The sequence below is a fragment of the Penicillium psychrosexuale genome (assembly GCF_028828465.1).
Source record: "Penicillium psychrosexuale strain IBT 29551 chromosome Unknown utg000004l, whole genome shotgun sequence".
NCBI lineage: Eukaryota > Fungi > Ascomycota > Eurotiomycetes > Eurotiales > Aspergillaceae > Penicillium > Penicillium psychrosexuale.
In genome coordinates, this window is record NW_026643189.1 from 2,667,231 (window position 1) to 2,685,807 (window position 18,577).

Below are 18,577 nucleotides of genomic sequence, written 5' to 3' on the forward strand. Positions count from 1 at the left end.
CGACACACCAAGCAAGAATATGGCAAAGAGACGAATCATATGACTATTCATAGAACAATGTCCAAGCCCGGTTTAACCTGCAGATATGCAGAACCGTTGATAACGTTGAAGCGTATCCTGTCGGCCGACACCGATATCCTCGGGAAATACGCTCCACCATTCCTATCGTCCCTGCGGAGTAGACTCATACAAGGATCGCATTGCCCTGCACAGGTAAACTCAGCATTGCCAAATTTCGCTTGAATCCCTAGAACCGATCTTGACTTGTTGTCTCTAGAGCCCATCGTCGCCCTTTGAATCCATCCCGAGGAAAAACAGCGAGCAACGATGCCTCAAATCGGCTGGGTAATCAACCTCTAGAGCACCTACAGTTATGAACAAAGAACTAACAATACACAGTATGGACTCGGGTCCATGGGCCTAGCAATGGCCTCCAATCTGCAGCGCCACCTAGCCACGAAGAAGGCCTTGAGCTTGATCTACTCGAACCGCACGATGTCGCGCGGAGCACCCCTGCAAGCACTGGGTGCAATCCCAGAAGCCAATTTTGAGAAGTTGGTGTCTCAATGTGGAATTATTTTCACTATGGTAAGCCGATTCCACCGAGAAATACATAGCAATGTCTAAAGCCTCTTCCAGATCTCGAATGACGCAGTGCTCCAAAGCCTGCTATCCACCGCCATGGGTTCAAGCCAGTCCCTGAAAGACAAGATCTTCGTCGACTGCTCAACAGTGCACCCCGATACTGTAAAATCAGCTGTATCGGAGCTGAAAAGCAAAGGTGCATCATACGTAGCAGCGCCGGTCTTCGGCGGGAACCCAATTGCCGTGGATGGCAAGCTTGTTTTTGCCATTGGTGGCCCGAAGAGTGCGACTGATGCCGTCAAACCTCTGATCCAGGATGTTATGGGTCGGCGCGTGATTGATTGCGGTGAGGATGCGACAAAGTCTTCCCTTCTGAAAATCGCGGGTAACATTGTTACTGTTAACATGATGGAGGCTGTTGGTGAGGCTCAGGTCTTTGCTGAGAAGACCGGACTTGGAACTGGTCCTATGGAGGAACTCATTGGCGAGGCTTTTGGTGCTGTTGCCGGAGGGTATTCTAAGAGGTGTGTTACAGTATTTTTTCGGTGCTGGCATGGCGTTTCATACTTATCTTTGTTTCCAGATTGACTACCGGTGCTTATGCGCCGCCCCTGGACTCTCGTCCTGGATTTGGTGTTTCTCTTGCTATCAAGGATGCTAGACATGCTATGTCAATGGCCCAGGATCAGGGTGTTGAGCTTCCTGGCCTTGAGATTGCCAAGACTAACATGGAGGCTGCGAGAGAATATGGCGGAGAGTGCCTGGATAGCAGTTCGATGTACGGAATTCTACGCCAGAAGGCTGGTCTGGCGTTTTGGAATGAGAAGAGCAGGAAAGAGTAAAGTCAAAACCATGCTCCCATAAGATCTACAACAGAGTAACTATTACTATGAAGATTTGTATTTGTTTAAATGTCCAGACAGAAATAATCTCTTCAAAATTCATCTATTAACAACGCGGGTGAGGTGACCGTGGCCCTTCTCACAGCATGCTTCTTCCCTTGTGTATTGGGACTCCGCTCAAGAAAACTAAGCACCAAAAAAAATAAACAATTTGACTAGCTAAAAGCTAGGATTTCCTTTTCGCCAAAAAGAGGCATGGAATTGAAAAATACTAACCAAGATCAACTTGGTAGAGGTGGACCAGTTGGAATGCCGCTTAAGTGGTCGTGTAGCCACTATGTGAGTCTGTTCCGCTTGATGGGTTGAGCTTTGGCTTCGGCATGATTCGTGTAGCGTCTGCCAAAGCGGGAAAACATTTTGCAAAGCCGGGCCCCAAAGACCAATTGGATAAATTTCTCATATGCCGTTCGAAGACCGGGTTGATAACCAGCTCGTCCGAGTCTCCGGTTGACAACAAACAGTCCGTATCCTCGTAAGGCCAATTGAGGCTCATCTCACGTGTATATGGGATGAACCAATTCTCAAACGGATAGCTCTGGTAATTGGTAACGATCCTGTCACGCATTCGCGGCCAGGGAACGTAATCCATCCAAGCAGGGTGTGGATGGAGAAGTTGTGTCGGGCGCGGGGTTAACCAATCTGGGAGTCGCTCATAATTCTCTTGCGTAGGGTAAATTTGCCAGCGCATGATGAGAAACATGGAGTAGAGGACAGCAACCTGCTCCGGCAGAGAATCGACGTCTGGAAAGGCGCGCAGGATATCTGTGAAGACTTTTGAGACTGGATGAGAGTAGACGCTCCTCTCCGGATTCAGCAGCGAAGAGACACTCGGGTACGGTGGCCCGGCTAATTTTTGTCTAGGGATGCCTTGAGCCGCCTCGCGTTGTCGGCTATGAAGAAATTCTAAAAGGATGGTATCCAACGGACATGTCGCTGTTAAGTTTTGTACCGGAGCGGCGAATGCAGGTGGCCCTGGGTTAGAGGGAGTAGTCGAGGGATGTGGGTATATTGAAGATGAAGGGTTCAGCTGCGGATAGCGGAGGTTTTCTGGGGTGCTGCGGTGAAGAACGTCGACTTTGGGAACACTATGCATATCACTAAGAAGGAAATTAAACCCTAGACGCTCCTCGGAGCCGAGGTCTAGGCCGTGAGTGATATTATGGCGTTGCGAGTCCCATGCGACACGGAGAGAGGCTGACGGAGGGCTTCCATTGGTACTGTTGCGACGACTCCCGAAAATAGGTGCAGAATGAGTCGGAGAAGGCGTATCAAGGCTGGCAAGAGACTCGGGGTAGGATTTCTCGCCTGGAAAGGGGGTGAGGTGGTCGGTGTAGGGCAATGGGGATGTATGCGAAGCGGGCGGGGCGGACTTGGGTATAGCTAGAGAATGAGACCCATCTATCTATATCAGCCCAAAACTTGAATTTTATTGGAATGCTGAACTCACCTCGCAGTTCTGGTTTAGCCATCAATGGTTGGAGAATGTCCATTGCCGCCTGCAGCCCTTGGCGGAGCTCCGCGTTCTCCGACCGAATCAACTCATTCTCACGCAGAGCTGCTTGAAGATCAAGGTAGGGCTTTTGTGATGACAGGTCCCGGACCTGTTGCTCCAGACCTTCTATGTGGCCCTTGGTCCTTTCTCGAATTGCGCGCTGCGCTTGGCGGTCATTGGCCCGCTTTTTCGCCAACTGATCAGGAGTGAGGTTGGCAACACCTCTTGACGACATGCTATTCAGTTTGCGCTTGCGTCCTGGAGTCGCGCCATTATCCAAGAGTCCTGCTCTGTATATCGAGGTCGTACATTCAGGGATTCGCGAGTCTTCGGGTCCGCGGGGAGTAGATTGCGCACGTTCAGGCAAGTCGGACAGGTCGGGCGAAGGCGCCACATGCCCATTGGCGTCTGTAGCGCGGGTGGCCATGGCCTTGCACACGCGCTAATTAAGCTTATCCCATACAGGTCGGGGAAATGTAGAATAGAAGATCAGGAGCTCTGGAGTAAGACGTGTGACTATGCTATGTGGGTCAATGTTTGAGATCGTCGTTTAAACTTTCATGCGGGCATGCGTATTATCGAATTCCCTCATGCGAATGACCTTGAAACTGACTATATTTGTTCCAAATGCTATATATCTAGAGACAAAACCTCCAATTTTTTAGGAGAAGCTGGATAATATGGAAGCATTGAGTAACCAAGCCACACAAAAAAGAATATACAGAGTATCAACGCCAGATACAACCTTGGAACAAGCCCAAAGAATCAAGATTATGCACAAAGAAAGACGTTCGGTCGTGTCGATCATATACAAAGGCTTTTGTAAGTTCCAATGCAAGAAAGAAAGCATAAGCCAGATGAAAAGGGGAATGATGGAGGCAAAAGTTCAAAACGACAAGCTGATGGATTATTGGATCATATGGCCCATTTTCGAGATCTATCAAAAGTCGGCATATTAGTATCAATCCTAAACTGGCCAATAGTTTGCAAACATACCTTAGTTTTAAGATAGCCTTCAATTTCAGAGCTCTTAATTCCTTTCTGACCGCCAGTTCGCCATGCCAATGGGATCATCGGCACCCGCTCTTTTACAAGAACTTCATGGTTAGGGCCCTCAATGGCGCGGACTTTATCGGGGTTATTGGTAAGTAGACGAATTCCTTCTGGGATGGCATCCGCGCCACAACCAAGATCTTCCAATATGGCCGTAGCCAGTCCATAGCTCCGGGCGTCAGCCGGATGGCGGAGCAAAAGGTTTGCCTCAACGGTATCCGACCCGAGATCCTGGAGATTGTATGCCTTTAATTTCTCGCCAAGACCGATTCCGCGACCCTCTTGACGGAGGTAAACGATCACACCGCCTGTCGAATGTGACGAAAGGGACTGGACCTCTGGCGGCGCATCAGAGGCAAGATCTTCGACGGGGAAAGACATTAAACGCGCGGCCTCATCCAACTGCTCGCCGCAATCGCAGCGCGCCGACCACGCCGTTTCTCCCGTATAACATTCCGAGTGGATTCGCACCAGCGGTGGCTCGACCTGCTTTGGCGTCGATGACCCGGCCAGATGCTCATCATACCGGCTGCTCACTCGACCCGGGCGCAATTTCCCAATGTAAGCGCCGCGGATCATTCGGTCCATCTCGGTTTCCCCTGGCCGCACGCTATCCAAGCTCCGGCTACGAATATTGTTTCCAAATACAATGGCCAAATGCTCCTTTCCATCCAAGTCATTGTGGTAGAGGTGTAGGAACATTTCCGCTCCGTTGGTTGTTGGGATTCGCGCCCGCACAATACATTCCACTGCTGGAAGCTGCGGCAGTAGTTTGAGGCCTTTGGCATCCTGGCTATTATGGTGGATATCTGCTGCTTGATTTTGGTGAAGGATTTTGGTGGGATTTAAATCCAAGTTCAATGTACCCCCGGGGGTTGCAGGTGGGGTGAATGCGGGCGAGAGCAATGAGTCCGGTAGAGTCGGGGTGTTTTCACCTGACGCAATGCTCTCCTGACTCAAATCATCCGAGTGTCCATCTATTCTGCTTGGGGGTGAACGCGCATCGAATTTTGGTGAGGCGTGTGCCGGTAGGTCGGTCATTGCGACGGCGGAGGCGGGGTAGTCGGAAGGTGTGACGTGTGAAGCTCGCTGCAGGTGCTCTAGTATGCAGGGGTAGGAATTGAATAGTGCGGAAGCATCGATCTGACGGAAATATAGGGCAAATTCTGTTAAATGGAAAGTTTTAATTGCGAAGTAGACAATGCTCCGGCTATGCTCCCTCGGCATGAGGAGAAGCAGGCTGAGTCATCGCTTTGATACCGCTTACTCTAGCACATTCTCTCGGGCCTTGGTCCACCCAGGATAGGAGAATTGTGTTCGCCAAGAGCTTATGACATATCTCAGACTTGTTTGACCTAGAATTACACTATTCTATGAAATGCATGGCTTTTTAGTGGCCAAGAGTCAAGCATTGAATATTGTCCTCCCGACTCGAAGCCGACATCGGGGAAGGAAGGGATAAACAATAACGGCAATTAATCACGCCACCAGTATATATATCAACGACATAGGTACATCCATCATCAATGCCCTGGCCATTTTCAAAACATGGCCATATCTCATATCATGCGTGTCAGTGTCGTAAATGTTCGTCGAGAGTGAAATGTAGTATGTGCCATCAATATCCGCTCGATGAGGGGGCAATCGGCATTATCCCGACCGAGAAGAAGCTGGATTGCATCGCCGTTGGGGGTAATAGCGTCAGATTGGTGTTTCTGCAACATGATGGGAATGACATGGCTTGAATCATTGTTGTTATACCAAACCTTTTTTATTGTAGACATCTGGCACTGCTCTGCTCAGCCTCAGCCTCTGCGCGTAGAATCTCTAAAAACAGAATTATCATAATTTCAAAAAAGAGTTTGTTCTCTAGCTAAAGTATCTACCTAGTCAACATGAAAGCCCCATATCCATGGTAGGCATTCGAACTCCAAATAGCGCCGCGCTTAAATGGTATCATCATCACATCAGATCGTAGAAACAGTTTGGTTTACTTGCCCAAAATATCCAGCACAAATCGCCGGTCAACCTCCATCTCTTTGTCGTCCTCTTCGCCCTCAAATTTGAGGCGATAGACATCCTTCCTGGCACCCATCACTTCCGCGCGATAGAAAGTGGTGGTGTCCGGATATCGCGCGAGGACCTGCTTGCCAGCCGGATATGTAGACAAGTGGGCGCTGAGCTGGGGAATGGGAATGAGAGAGGCAGCGGTAGTCTTGTAAACCGCCCCCTGCTCACCATTCTCATTCGGCTCGGGGTCCTGCACATCATATCTGAATCAGACATGACGCGTCAGTCAACGTAAATCGAGACGAGACGTAAACGACCTAACATCACTTACCGTTTCTTTGGTCCGTCGCCATTAACAGCCTTGATTATGCATTGGATCCCCTCACCCTCGACCCCTTGTTTATTCTTGTTGTGTTTGAAGACAACCTGAGCCCCAACCACCAGCAAGCCACTCCGTTCCGCGACAGTGCCCTTCGTCCCTTCCGACGGCCCTTCTTCGATCTTGACCATGATATTATCCTGACGCCCCCCTTCGCGGGCTTGTGTGCTTGACGAGACGCTTGCGCTGCGTGGGACGATCCCCTTTGAGCGTGCGGTCTTGTCAGCCCCCGAGGCACTGGGGGAGTCGGTTACCGAACCTTCGAGTTCATTTCTTTTCTTGCGTGACTTGTTGAATGATGTGGACCGATGTGGAGGCGCTTCGGCTTCAGATGCTTTGCGCAGTGCAGTGAGCAGTTCTAGGTTTTTGATTACATCGCATGGCTCGTCTTGCATGATCGCGCGCTCGTCTTCGCTGAGTTTCTGGCTTAGACGGAGCCAGCTGTCGAGTTGGTCGTGTTCGGCCATAGTTGGTTCTGCTTGGAAGCGCAATATTAGTATAACCGATTAATAATGAACTTGGGGTTGTTCGGATTGATTGTGAGCGAAGCGCATATTGGAGCTTTGCGGTATAGAGCCGAGGGATCTAGTGCGGGGGGTACTCACGGTTGCCATTATGGGCGATCTTGTCCACCAAAGCTCTAATCTGCTGGGATAATGAATTTTGTTGATCGAACTTCTCTTTAGATTTTCGGATATCCTGGCAGATCTTGGTCCAGAGCTCCAATTCCTCATTATTGCCAAATCCGTTGTCTCTGGGTCGGGGGCGGTTGCGAGACATCCTCGGACCGTTTATCAATGGGGTAGTGTAAAGAATGTGCAAAGAGTATGAACAGCTTACTGCCGACCAGAACCACTGTGGTATTGATATCTCCTTGAAGCAACAAGTTGTTTACTTGAAGGTTGGAGATGCGGTGATAAGGGCCCCGTTCCCCCGGGCGGTCGGGGTTGACACGCTAACTACTTTGGGACATGGCATTGTATGTGTCGGCGTCGACAGTTGTATAGTGTACTGCTTGTCTTCTTTAGGGCGTATGTAATTAATTATGGGACACTTTGACCTTGAACCTATTCGAGCTACACTCTCGATGCGGCTGTAGATTTTGGCTTTAATTGGCAGTCTGCTTGCGGAAGTACTACCTCATTAGGAATCTATGACAGATTAGGATACCACTCCGTAAATCCCATAAACAAAAAGCCGGGAATGCCTCTGAGTGAAACCAGACCAATTCTCCTTTTCAAGCTCTGGACGTGTGCTATAGATATCATTCGGGACCCTCTCTGACAACTCTCACCGAAGGCTTGGCGTGGAATTTCTAATACAAGATCGCTGGTTGACCCCCGCCTTTCCCCCCAAACATCCATTTCAATATGCAGATACCACTACTTCGGCTGCAATGCGGTAAGTTTTGGGATGCTCAATAAGAGAGACATAGCTGACATACTTTCCTTTAGGCGTCAATAGCTACGACTGGGGTAAGCTAGTCTCGCTTGCGATTGTGTTCCCCGCACTAATATCCCGTCATAGGCAAGGTTGGCCAAGAGTCAGCAGCGGCCAAGTATGCGGCCACAACAGCCGCCCCGGACTTTACAATTGAGTCTGACAAGCCCTATGCAGAAGTAAGTCGGAGATCAAGAGTAATATTTGACGTAATGGGCTCACGATTTATAGCTCTGGATGGGCACACACCCCTCTCTTCCATCGAAAGATGTCGAGACACAGCGTACCCTTCTCGACATGGTTCAGGATAACCAGGCCCTGCTGTCGACCGATGTGAGTGAACGATTTGGAGGCAAACTCCCGTTCCTGTTCAAGGTGCTTTCTATCCGTAAAGCGCTCAGCATCCAAGCCCATCCCAACAAGAAGCTCGCGGAGCAGCTCCATGCCCGAGACCCAAAGAACTATCCCGGTGAGTGGTACTTGGGATCACACTCGATACACGAGCACCCGGAAACATGGCTAACCGCTTGCAAGATGACAATCACAAGCCCGAGATGACCATTGCCATCACTCCGTTCGAGGGTATGTGTGGCTTCCGCCCGCTCGCCGAGATCACACATTTCCTCCAAGCTGTAGAGCCTCTGCGCACCCTAGTTGGCAATCAAGCGGCGAGGGAGTTCGAGCAAATCATCAAGGGCAACGAAAACTCAGAGGAACCTGCTGTCATCCGAAAGAACAAAGAAGCGCTACGCTCCCTCTTCACCACGCTGATGGAGTCTTCATCCGAAAAGATAGAGATAGCATGCAAGAACCTTATCTCGGCCGCGGACAATAGCCCCGACAGTTTTGCAACCCTGGCAGGTGATGTGGAGACGAACCCTACCAACCCCGCTGAGCTGGCTGCGCTTGCCAAGCGCTTGAACGGACAGTTCCCGAACGACATCGGCCTGTTCGTATTCTTCTTCCTCAACTTTGTCAAGCTGCAGCCTGGCGAGGGTATGTTCCTGAAGGCAGATGACATCCATGCGTATATTTCCGGTGATGTCATCGAGTGCATGGCTTCCTCCGACAACGTGGTGCGAGCGGGTTTCACCCCGAAGTTTAAGGACGTTGACACCCTCACCCAGATGCTGACCTACTCCTACGCACCAATCGAGGAGCAGAAGATCCAGGCCACAGACTACCCGTATGTCATTTTGAACGCCACTGCTTACTCTAGCGCCTCGTCCGTGATGCTCTACGACCCTCCTATCGACGAGTTCAGTGTTATCAAGACCGACTTGAATCGAACTGGCGCCAAGGCCACTTTTGACCCGATCGACGGCCCCAGTATCTTCATTTGCACACGTGGCAAGGGCAAGATTACTGTTAGCAACAAGACCGAGGAGGTCAAGGAGGGCTATGTTTTCTTCGTCGGCGCTACTGCTGAGTGTATGATTGAGAACACTGGCAGCGGTGAGGGCGATGATGATGTCTTTACGACCTACAAGGCGTTCTGTGAATTGACCCCGACCGGTGAGGAAAATTAGGTCAGCGGTAACTAAATTGTTATATTCTAATCTGTTGTGTCAAGATGGAACACCCCGTTCTGGGATCGGCGCAAACCTGTGAAGTGGCATGAGGGATAGGGATGACTTTGTGGTATGAAATACAAAACCACAAGATTACAAGCCATGCTGCTAAAATCTCGAATTGACCACATGGGTGATTTAAATGAGCCTTAGATTTACTACACCTAAGCCAATCTAATAATATGCCGACAGGCGCCAGAAATTCATACGGTAGACCAGGCACGTGATCTGTCATCCGTAAATTTGAACATATTGTTTAGTTTCTCATCATTGGCACTTGTGTATGAGTGCCGTTTTACGGTTGCATGACGGCGAGAAAGACGAGTGCGCTATGGTGAGAATCAAGGTGAGAATCACCCAAGTTGCGCGACCACCGCACTGACCTCTTTAGCTTCCTATCTACTACATTCAACCCCCTGGCGTCTGCACGCCGCTGATTTTGATTGCCACTTCTACAAGTTGTACGTCTCCTAATTGCCCGGTACCGTCAAAATGCCAATCTACTTCTGGCACTATTACTCGACTGTATGTGCGGCCTGGAAGCTCTTTTTTGAAGGCGCACTTGGTGTCTTGTCTGGTATATTTCCGCTCTTTATCAGATCCTATCCTCATCAGTCCAATGACACAGTCGGCGGAACATCGAACTACACCTATACCATACGGCCGCTATTTCAGTCTGATCTGAAAATACTAGGCATAGGAGCTTCCGGCCAAGTCTACGAGGTTGACGATGACATTGTCCTCAAGAGCTGTCGCGTTTTCGAACAACCCGGGAGCGACGCCTCTGACAGCAACCGATACCACTACGCCTCAGATACCATCTTCCACTCTAGCTTGTTACAGGATGAGCGAGCCGTTCTACGACTGTTTCAGCAGTGGCCCCATCCAAATATCATCGAAGCTATCGACACTGATCAAGCAGAGGGGGTATTTCTTCGCAGATATTCTCCGTTACCGGGAGGTGAGATACCTACACAGCCTACCAGAATTCGGTGGTATCGTGAGATCACCACTGCTCTTTGTCATATTCATAAGCTTGGAATTGTTCATGCTGATATACGGATTGACAATATCCTCTTTGATAATCGGGGCTCTGCTATTCTTTGTGATTTCAGTGCTGCTAGTCCGTTTGGTCAACCAAATCTAGTTATCTCAGATCTACCGCTTCCGGTCAACGGCCCTTCGCCAAATCTGTCCGAGGTAACTGATCTCTTTGCAATGGGCTCTCTACTATTTCAACTAGAGCATGGCTTCAAACCCGAGTTTTCTATGAATACAGATGGGGAATTGAAATTGCCTGAGATACAGACCAATAATCAAGGAATCGAGGCAATTATTCGAAAAGCTTGGCTTGGACAGTACAGTCGCGCCTCGGAGATGTTAGAGAATCTTGATTCATTCCACACTCCGATTAGCCAAGGTTTTCATGATACCCAAGCACACTCAATTGCCTTATTGAAAGAGCGGATTAGGGCTTGGAGAGAAAGACGCGAAATCCATACTGGTAAGAAATTGATGTTTATACCCATTTCTTCACGACTAAAATTATCTATAGGCTCTGTCCTCGATGGCATACTCTCAGAAGAGCAGCTACAAGTACTAGCTGATTGTTATGGCCTGGATAAAGATGCTGAATCACGTTTTATTGGCTATGATGTGCCTTTGCAGCTAAATGAGTGAATATAAACTCCAGGGAGCCAATGACCGCATTTCTAGTCTTTGAAGCCTAATTCTAATTATTGTCAGATTGATAAAAATGTGGCCGGTTGGCAGAATATTATATAATGTAGGGGGTTGAGGCGGCGTGCAATACTTATGTCAAGTCACTTTCCAATAAGATTCAAACACAGGCGGCATAAAGACCAAAGCTGTGGTCCCTTCTCTTCGAATCTTACATATATTTTGTTATGGGTCTTGCAGCCCTTTACACTTTTGCTTTAGTGGTCCAAGATCAGTGGTTATGTGCCTGAGTGTCTACCTACGACCAGATCAACAACACGACCCTCTTTTCTTCGAGACATATCAACGTCCGGGCTCCACACCCAAATCTCACACTACACCATAGCGCTAGAAACAAATCGCTGGCCCATGCTATGGAATTAGACAAAACAGCGGCATCCCCTCACAACTCCGAAGAAGTGCGTGAGATTATCCGTGTCGCTTCATACCATCGGCGTGACTTCGATCTAGCGGTTGCTAGAACAAATCCCCACAACCATCCCCAGCTACGCAGTTCGCTGCTTCGAACAATCCGCATTACTTCCTCAAGTCTTGGAGATCTTCAATCTTTACCGATTGAGATTATCTACGAGGTATGCTGCCTTCTTGATATTCGGTCTTTGCTCAATTTTCGTCATGTCAATCGCCGTGCCCAACAAATCGTTAGAGGAACCAGTGGCTACGAATTAGCGATCACTCATGCCCTTGAGGCCCTCTGCGTTATTATTAGAACTAACATCGCGTCTTGGTTCACGTTATCTGACTTAGTCAAAATACTCCGTACGAGGGACTGTCATATCTGCGGCTCCTTTGGTGGCTTTCTTTTTCTTCCTTCGTTTATGAGGTGTTGTTTTTCTTGTATTCAAGAAAATTCTCTTCCATCTGTCGTGCCATATTCTGCTGTGAGCAAGCGCGTCCAAATGAGCTTAGTGCCTACCGTGAAGTCATTATCGGGAGTATATTCAATGGGTGAAATTTTGCGGAAAAGGAGAACTCAGATTGTGCCGACAGAAGTTGTTAGAAAGTTATCCCTATGTGAAGATGACGAGATAACGCGAGTGATACAGTCGAAGGGAACGGCGCTGCTACGTTATATGGTGACTACCTCTTTGCCCTATCTTGATATTGAAAGCCGTGGCATTCAGAATGGGATCTGCTGCAGTGGCTGTCAAATTGCCTTGGAAAAGGCTCTGAGGTCATCACGGGTTCAGTCTAATGCTTGTGCTCTACGGGACAAAGTTTACTCCTATGCCGAGTTCATGGAACACTTTCGGGAATGTCGAGAAGCTCAAAACCTATGGAAATTGAGGAACCAAGGGGTTGATATCACTCACCTCTCGGAATTTGTTAGGCGTGGAGGTTGCTTCAAGAAAAGGGATGCTATTCTGTCCTCCAAAAGAAAATAGGGCAAAGAGAAGGGAAGAAGGGAAGAAGGAGAAGCATTGAATCTGTACAAACAAACAGCTAGCTGACTGAATAGTTAGCTGGGTAGAAGCCCGGCAGACCAGGTACCATGGCAGGGGATCTGTCTCAACAATATATACATTCACGTCGATCTTATAGTATCTTCAACGTGCACAGCCTTTTCAATTTCTTCTTGCTTCGGCTCATATTCAAGTGTTATCTCTTCATCCTTGAATTTCTCCGCCCCCATATTCCAAGCCAGCTTAACACCCTTGAACGCATCTTCAACTTCCTCTAGTGTCCTCCCCGATGTCTCAGGGAAAACGAAGAAGACATGCAGGGTCATAGCGAAGGCGAACACGGCAAAAATGATATAGGTCTTCCAAGTGATGTTGACGAAAGCAGGTGGAATGAAATAGCTCAGAGCGAAATTGAATGCCCAATTGCTAGCAGTGGACAAGGCAGCGGCCTTGCCTCGCAGACGGAGGGGGAAAAGCTCCGACGGATACACCCACTCAATAGGGCCCCATGTTGGCGCGAAAGAGGCCACAATGAGATAGGAGCAAGCAATCACAACCTTGGCAGGAGCTCCTGTGATCAACCAACTCTCTTCGGGAATATTGTCCAAGCCACCTGGCGGGGCTGCGACACCATAGCCTCCCATTAGGCCTGCACATAGGGTCCACCAAATGAAGAGAGAGATACTGCCTCCTATGAGTAATGGACGACGCCCGACACGATCCATGAAGAGGAGTGCGGGGATTGTCATAATCACGTTGATCACGGAGCTGATGGATGAAGCCACCAAGTTGGAGCTGCCACTGAGACCTGTCATTCCGAAGATATATGTAATGTCTAAAGATGTTAGTGATAATTCCACTACACTGGACAGGGGGGAGCTCACAATAGAGAATGGCGTTGATTCCAGTGAGTTGACACCAGATCTGGACGAAGACGACGATGTGCGTGCGCCAAAGCATATGCGGCCGGAAAAGATCGATGTAACTGTTGTCGGTCCTGTCGCGCTCCAATTCACAGGCATCTTTGAGCTGTTGGATCTCCATCTGGATAAAGTTCTCGTCGAGGTTGTTGTTGGCATGGATAGAAGAGATAATGTGACAACATTCCTCCCAGCGATCTTTCTTTGCCAACCATCGTGGAGACTCGGGGGTAAACAATAACCCTATGAAGAGGAAAATTGCAGGGATCATCTGAAGACCCCAAGGCAGCCGGAAAGCCAAAGGACCTGTGAGGAAGGACGAGCCGTAGGAGATATAGAACATGATCAAAACACCCCATGTGATGGCCCATTGCTGGGCACCCATTACCAAACCTCTGAGATGGGGAGGCGCGAGCTCTCCAACATACACAGGAACTTGGGCTGAGCAAATTCCAACGCACAAACCGTTGACGAATCGACCAACGATTAACATAGGGATGTTCTGGGCGGCGCAACAGAGGGTACTTCCGATAATCCTGGTCGTGGATCACGTCAGCTACTTTCAGTTCAGCTCAGCTCATTGAAGCATAACTAACCATATGATAGCCCCCAATTGAATCGCCGACTTTCGGCCGAAGATATCAGTCACGAAGCCCGAGATCAATGCCCCGATGAAAGAACCTCCGGACATGGAGGCGGTGATCCCACCTTGCAGGTTAGAACCTGGGCCGGAACAGTGAGACTCATCATTGAATGGAGGTCCATTAGGTCCCTCATTGAAATAGCATCGGTATTGTTTGGTAGAAAGGCTGCATTGATTAGAAAACGCTTGTTTCCTCCGAAGATAACTCTCACATGGCAGACATCGAAGACAGATCGAAGCCGAAGAGCGAGCCTCCGATCACAGCGATGACTGTGATCACATAAATATTGGTAATCATCATTGTAGCGAAGGACACGGAGTGTCGTAGTGATGAAAAGATGTCAAGAATAGTCGGACATCTGTAGACTATATATCTTCCATAAGAGAATAAATTCGCACTATAGCATTACGGCCTATACAACTAAATTGGGTTAAGTTCGCCCCGCTTAATCTACCTTTAGCCGTCTACTGCCTTTCTATAGCATGAGGCACCTTTGTTCACGAATCGCGGGGCCCCAGGAATGCAGAGCCCAGGAATGCGGGGCCCCAGGAATCGTAATCAAGTTTGAGAAAGCCACGACAAGTGGCCCCACTCGATGACCTATGGGCGTTTTATTATCTGGGGTTTCCCTCGTATATTGCTCACTTAGTAGATCATTTACCCCATGGGGTTTGCCCGGTCCATTATCGTCGGCGTGCCTCGGCGTGGGAATATACTTTAGGGAACTTTGTCCCGACGGAGACCATACACGGCTGCCCGAGTCACTGCATAGCTAATATGACATCAAAGAGTATCGCACGCTGCTTTCAACCATCTAAAACCACACCGGGAAAGAGATCTCGTTTACAGCTGGCACAAGAACTGTCCGTTTGCGGGACGGTTTTCTGACTCGGCAAGATTGTACATGTTTCGAGTTGCCCAGCCCCTTGTTCTACCGGTAGCGAATGAAATCCTCGCTGGCTATAGATGGCTTTAGCTAGAGCTAGCCCGCTATCCGTGAGAGGTGATGGGCCCATCACATGCGAGATTTCTAGAGCGTCTTCACTCCAACGTCTCCATCTTTAGCCGCCAACCTTATTCCGTCCTTTTCGCTCATTCTGTCCTCCCAGTGAAGGTTTGCCTTGCTTGTTATCTCCTCTTTTTCAAGTCGAGTTTTGAATTGCATGCTGATTCCATCCAATGAAAGGTCATCGCAGGTCGCTGAAGAGGACTCTTTTGCCAACAAGAGGTCAAAGTGTCTGTCCCGGTCGGGTAAATTAGCACAGAGGATTTTCATTTCAAGATTGTAATTGGAGTTTCTTCCGCTCAAGGCCTTATTCAAGGGGTGACGACAACACCGTTATCCCCGACTATAAAGCTTTTGATTTTAAGCCGCCTTAAAACTTAATCCTTACCATAGTCGCTCACTTGTTTCATTATCAGTATGGCTTATAGTATATATTTGCGCCTTCGGTGTTACTAGCTGGTTATTTCAAGAAAAGAGTCATCCAATTCAAAACCAAGTACAGAGTATAGCAGGGAGAAGGGGAAAAGGAGGAGAAGGAATAGTGGAGACGACTGTATTTGTGGGGTTCACTCAACTTAGTCGGTGTGAATCGGCAGAATCCTCTTTATAACGTCACTGCTAAGACTGCATTTAGTCTCGAAAGGCCGAGTGCTCTTCACATCGTCATTAAGAAAACCATGATAACTATCATGCCACATTCATCAATTACAAACGTGAGGATATATTATGGGTTAAACCCGCGGGTAGACGGGTTAGACCCGACCCGTTCCTTGGCGGGTTTTTGGGTCCGGGGTTGATAAACAATGCAAACATGATATCCACTTACTTCTATGTTGGATATTTGAACCAAAAATGGCTGATCGAGAATATAGATTTCCTAGCTAATGGGGCAGGTGGTTTGAAATAAAACCGCCTTCAAGTTCCATCATATGGCATAGGTTTCAGCACCTATCAGATGGGGAGGAAGGTATGGAGTATAGATGGGGAAGGAAGAAAGGAACATGTGAAATTAATGGGTAGTTATGGCAACTATCTGTGCAAGCAAAGACGGTGACGTGCCAGGTCTACTCAATTAAGAAAGAACGGAATCAATTCAGAAACTAGGATGGAGAGGGAAAGAAGCAAGTGCAAAAGTGGGAAGCAGCCTGTTGATATAACTGACACTTTGCAAACGTTGCAAACCCTAAACCTATCGCTTAGCTATCTAACAAACAATCTATGGAAGCAAACTAGTAAACAATGCAAACAGGAAGCGAGCGAGCAAACGAACAAACAAAACAAAGATCTAAATGTGGCAGCACGTGATACTGGTGATCGCACACTGAGGTCAAATATCCATCATGGCATCAAATTCAAAGGAACTCAACTCGAGGACTCAAGAGTCAAAGAGTTGAGGTAAGCATGTTTCAAAAATTCCCAAGCAAGCCGTGAGGCTCACTTGAAGCAGTCAAGTTGGTAGTTTTCAACCAGCAAAAACACGATCTCGGATGTCTCCTCACTGATACGTGTAAAGCCCTTGCACTAGGATGAAGAAGAAAGAAAAAGAGAACCAATCTGGGGGGAGGACCAGGTACTTATAATTTCCCAGTGGCTTAAGGTAAGAGCAATCAAAGGGTTGGTGACGATCACGGACTATAGATATTCCGAAGTAAAAAGAGACGGGCGGTGAATAGCGGTGATCGGGATTAAGCTGGAGTTAAGCTGGATGAGGAGCTGAGTTGTGGACCGCTTCACACTTCCAGTACATATTTTCAGCTGTGCCACGTTGCCCACCTCCTCCAGGGCTATATTGTAATAAGCAAAGCCTGGGTTTATAAGCTCAATCTATGTGTCTAGTTGAAAACTTATAGATTAGCCAAACCAGCTAGTGATAAGCTGGCTGCTGGGTAGGACCTGTTTCCAACCAGGAAGAACACCTGTTTTATATCACCAGGATCCTTCATTGAGTATTTATCAGGGCTTCTAGTTCATATGAACCTTTGTTGAAATTATGTATGTTGTAAGCTGCCCGGGAGATAAAGGAAGTTAGGGCTACCGAGCCTTTCGCATCTACCCGAACTGATAGTTCCCGAGGTCCCGCTGCCCCACAGCCAAGGGCATTGAGGATACAAAAGCCCATGGCTGAGCTGAAGAGTTTCAATCATTCAAACCACCATGTCGTCGAAGGAAGATGGCCCTGGGCCCCAGCTCAGTTTCTGGGAAAAAGTAGATATCCCATTCATGTACCTGTCCCTTTGCGGCAGCTTGGTATATGCTGCCATTGCTGGTGTTTTCCGGGGTAAAGCCAGCCCTAGGCGTTACGATCACTATGTTGTGTCCGCTGTGATTCGCAAACTCCTGACTCGGAGGTCAGATCGTCAGATGCAGTATGTTGTTCTCTCGCTCCAATTCTTCTGCAAGTTGCAAGAAGCAAGCATCAGAATGAACACGACATTGACTTTGTATTATTGCACAGGTACCTCAGCCCCTCAACTTCAGCGGCCTACGAAAGCGTCATGAAAAAGCACGGTCTCAAACCCGAGACTGTCGTACTCCCACACAACACCGAGGGCCACTGGATCGGAAACAAGGACGCCAAGAACGTCATTATATACTACCACGGTGCGTCCCAACCTCCACAGTGTAACACTCGGAGAAATTAGCATCCACAGAGCAAAAAAGCCTGATCATAACATTAAATGCATGATATCAACCAAAATACTAACTTATAAAAACAGGCGGCGGTTTCGCCGTCCCCGCCATGGCAGCGTACTTCGAATTCTGGCTCGACATGCTGAAAGACTTGGACAAAACCGGCGACAACCTAGCCGTCTTCTTCCCACGGTACTCGCTCATCCCTGAGTCGACGTATCCGACCCAGATGCGACAAGCCGTTGAGGCACTGCGCTACATCATCAACGAGACGGGCCGCTCACCGGCCAACGTGATTATCGGCGGGGACTCAGCTGGCGGGAACCTTGCCGCGGCGACGCTGCTGCACCTGTCCCACCCGCACGCGGAAATCAAGCCGCTGGAGCTGTCGGTGCCGTTGGCGGGCGTCTTTGCGTTCTCGCCCTGGATACACTTTAGCACGGACTGGCCGTCGATAGAGGAGAATAAGTGGAAGGATATTATTCCGCGGGAGGCTTTGGAGAGGTGGACTATTTCTTACCGTGCCGGTTTGCCGGAGGATAATTGGAACCAGCCGTTTGATGCACCACCTGGTTGGTGGGAGAGTGCTAAGACGGAGAGGATTTTGATTCTTGCTGGTGAGGATGAGCTTTTGCTTTCGCCCATTCGGGAGTTTGTGAAGAAGGTTAAGGCGGAGTTCAAGGACATTACCTTTGTGATTGGGCAGGATGAGTCGCATGATGCGCCCTTTTTTACTATGGCGAAGGAGGAGACTCAGACTCATTCGGCGTTGCGAGAATGGTTGGCTGCTCGGCTGTGATA

At 48.7% G+C, this 18,577-nt stretch overlaps 8 protein-coding genes across 8 annotated transcripts; 4 read left to right on the forward strand and 4 right to left on the reverse strand.

Annotated features, from left to right (window-relative positions):
- Positions 1-327: 327 nt before the first annotated feature.
- N7518_006834 (NAD(P)-dependent oxidoreductase) lies at positions 328-1,427 on the forward strand (the record flags this gene model as incomplete). Its single annotated transcript, XM_057187761.1, has 4 exons — positions 328-345; positions 400-588; positions 640-1,109; positions 1,169-1,427. The coding sequence occupies 4 exons, from the start codon at positions 328-330 to the stop codon at positions 1,425-1,427; spliced, it is 936 nt and encodes a 311-aa protein (XP_057039464.1).
- Positions 1,428-1,743: 316 nt separating this feature from the next.
- On the reverse strand, positions 1,744-3,406 carry N7518_006835 (bZIP transcription factor; the record flags this gene model as incomplete). Its single annotated transcript, XM_057187762.1, has 2 exons — positions 1,744-2,885; positions 2,935-3,406. 2 exons carry the CDS (start codon positions 3,404-3,406, stop codon positions 1,744-1,746), a joined length of 1,614 nt encoding a protein of 537 aa, XP_057039465.1.
- A 480-nt stretch (positions 3,407-3,886) lies between these two features.
- On the reverse strand, positions 3,887-5,259 carry N7518_006836 (GTP cyclohydrolase II; the record flags this gene model as incomplete). The annotated part of the gene is made up of 2 exons (XM_057187763.1): positions 3,887-3,916; positions 3,976-5,259. The coding sequence occupies 2 exons, from the start codon at positions 5,257-5,259 to the stop codon at positions 3,887-3,889; spliced, it is 1,314 nt and encodes a 437-aa protein (XP_057039466.1).
- A 763-nt stretch (positions 5,260-6,022) lies between these two features.
- N7518_006837 (SAGA-associated factor 29 family protein) lies at positions 6,023-7,201 on the reverse strand (the record flags this gene model as incomplete). Its single annotated transcript, XM_057187764.1, has 3 exons — positions 6,023-6,305; positions 6,374-6,896; positions 7,027-7,201. 3 exons carry the CDS (start codon positions 7,199-7,201, stop codon positions 6,023-6,025), a joined length of 981 nt encoding a protein of 326 aa, XP_057039467.1.
- A 590-nt stretch (positions 7,202-7,791) lies between these two features.
- On the forward strand, positions 7,792-9,390 carry pmi1 (mannose-6-phosphate isomerase pmi1; the record flags this gene model as incomplete). The annotated part of the gene is made up of 5 exons (XM_057187765.1): positions 7,792-7,822; positions 7,876-7,896; positions 7,949-8,040; positions 8,093-8,330; positions 8,396-9,390. The coding sequence occupies 5 exons, from the start codon at positions 7,792-7,794 to the stop codon at positions 9,388-9,390; spliced, it is 1,377 nt and encodes a 458-aa protein (XP_057039468.1).
- Positions 9,391-9,924: 534 nt separating this feature from the next.
- On the forward strand, positions 9,925-11,112 carry N7518_006839 (uncharacterized protein; the record flags this gene model as incomplete). The annotated part of the gene is made up of 2 exons (XM_057187766.1): positions 9,925-10,936; positions 10,988-11,112. 2 exons carry the CDS (start codon positions 9,925-9,927, stop codon positions 11,110-11,112), a joined length of 1,137 nt encoding a protein of 378 aa, XP_057039469.1.
- Positions 11,113-12,697: 1,585 nt separating this feature from the next.
- Positions 12,698-14,439, reverse strand: N7518_006840 (sugar porter family MFS transporter; the record flags this gene model as incomplete). Its single annotated transcript, XM_057187767.1, has 4 exons — positions 12,698-13,410; positions 13,460-14,031; positions 14,092-14,304; positions 14,351-14,439. 4 exons carry the CDS (start codon positions 14,437-14,439, stop codon positions 12,698-12,700), a joined length of 1,587 nt encoding a protein of 528 aa, XP_057039470.1.
- Positions 14,440-17,299: 2,860 nt separating this feature from the next.
- On the forward strand, positions 17,300-18,575 carry N7518_006841 (putative 6-hexanolactone hydrolase; the record flags this gene model as incomplete). Its single annotated transcript, XM_057187768.1, has 3 exons — positions 17,300-17,511; positions 17,601-17,746; positions 17,863-18,575. 3 exons carry the CDS (start codon positions 17,300-17,302, stop codon positions 18,573-18,575), a joined length of 1,071 nt encoding a protein of 356 aa, XP_057039471.1.
- Between the last annotated feature and the right edge of the window lie 2 nt (positions 18,576-18,577).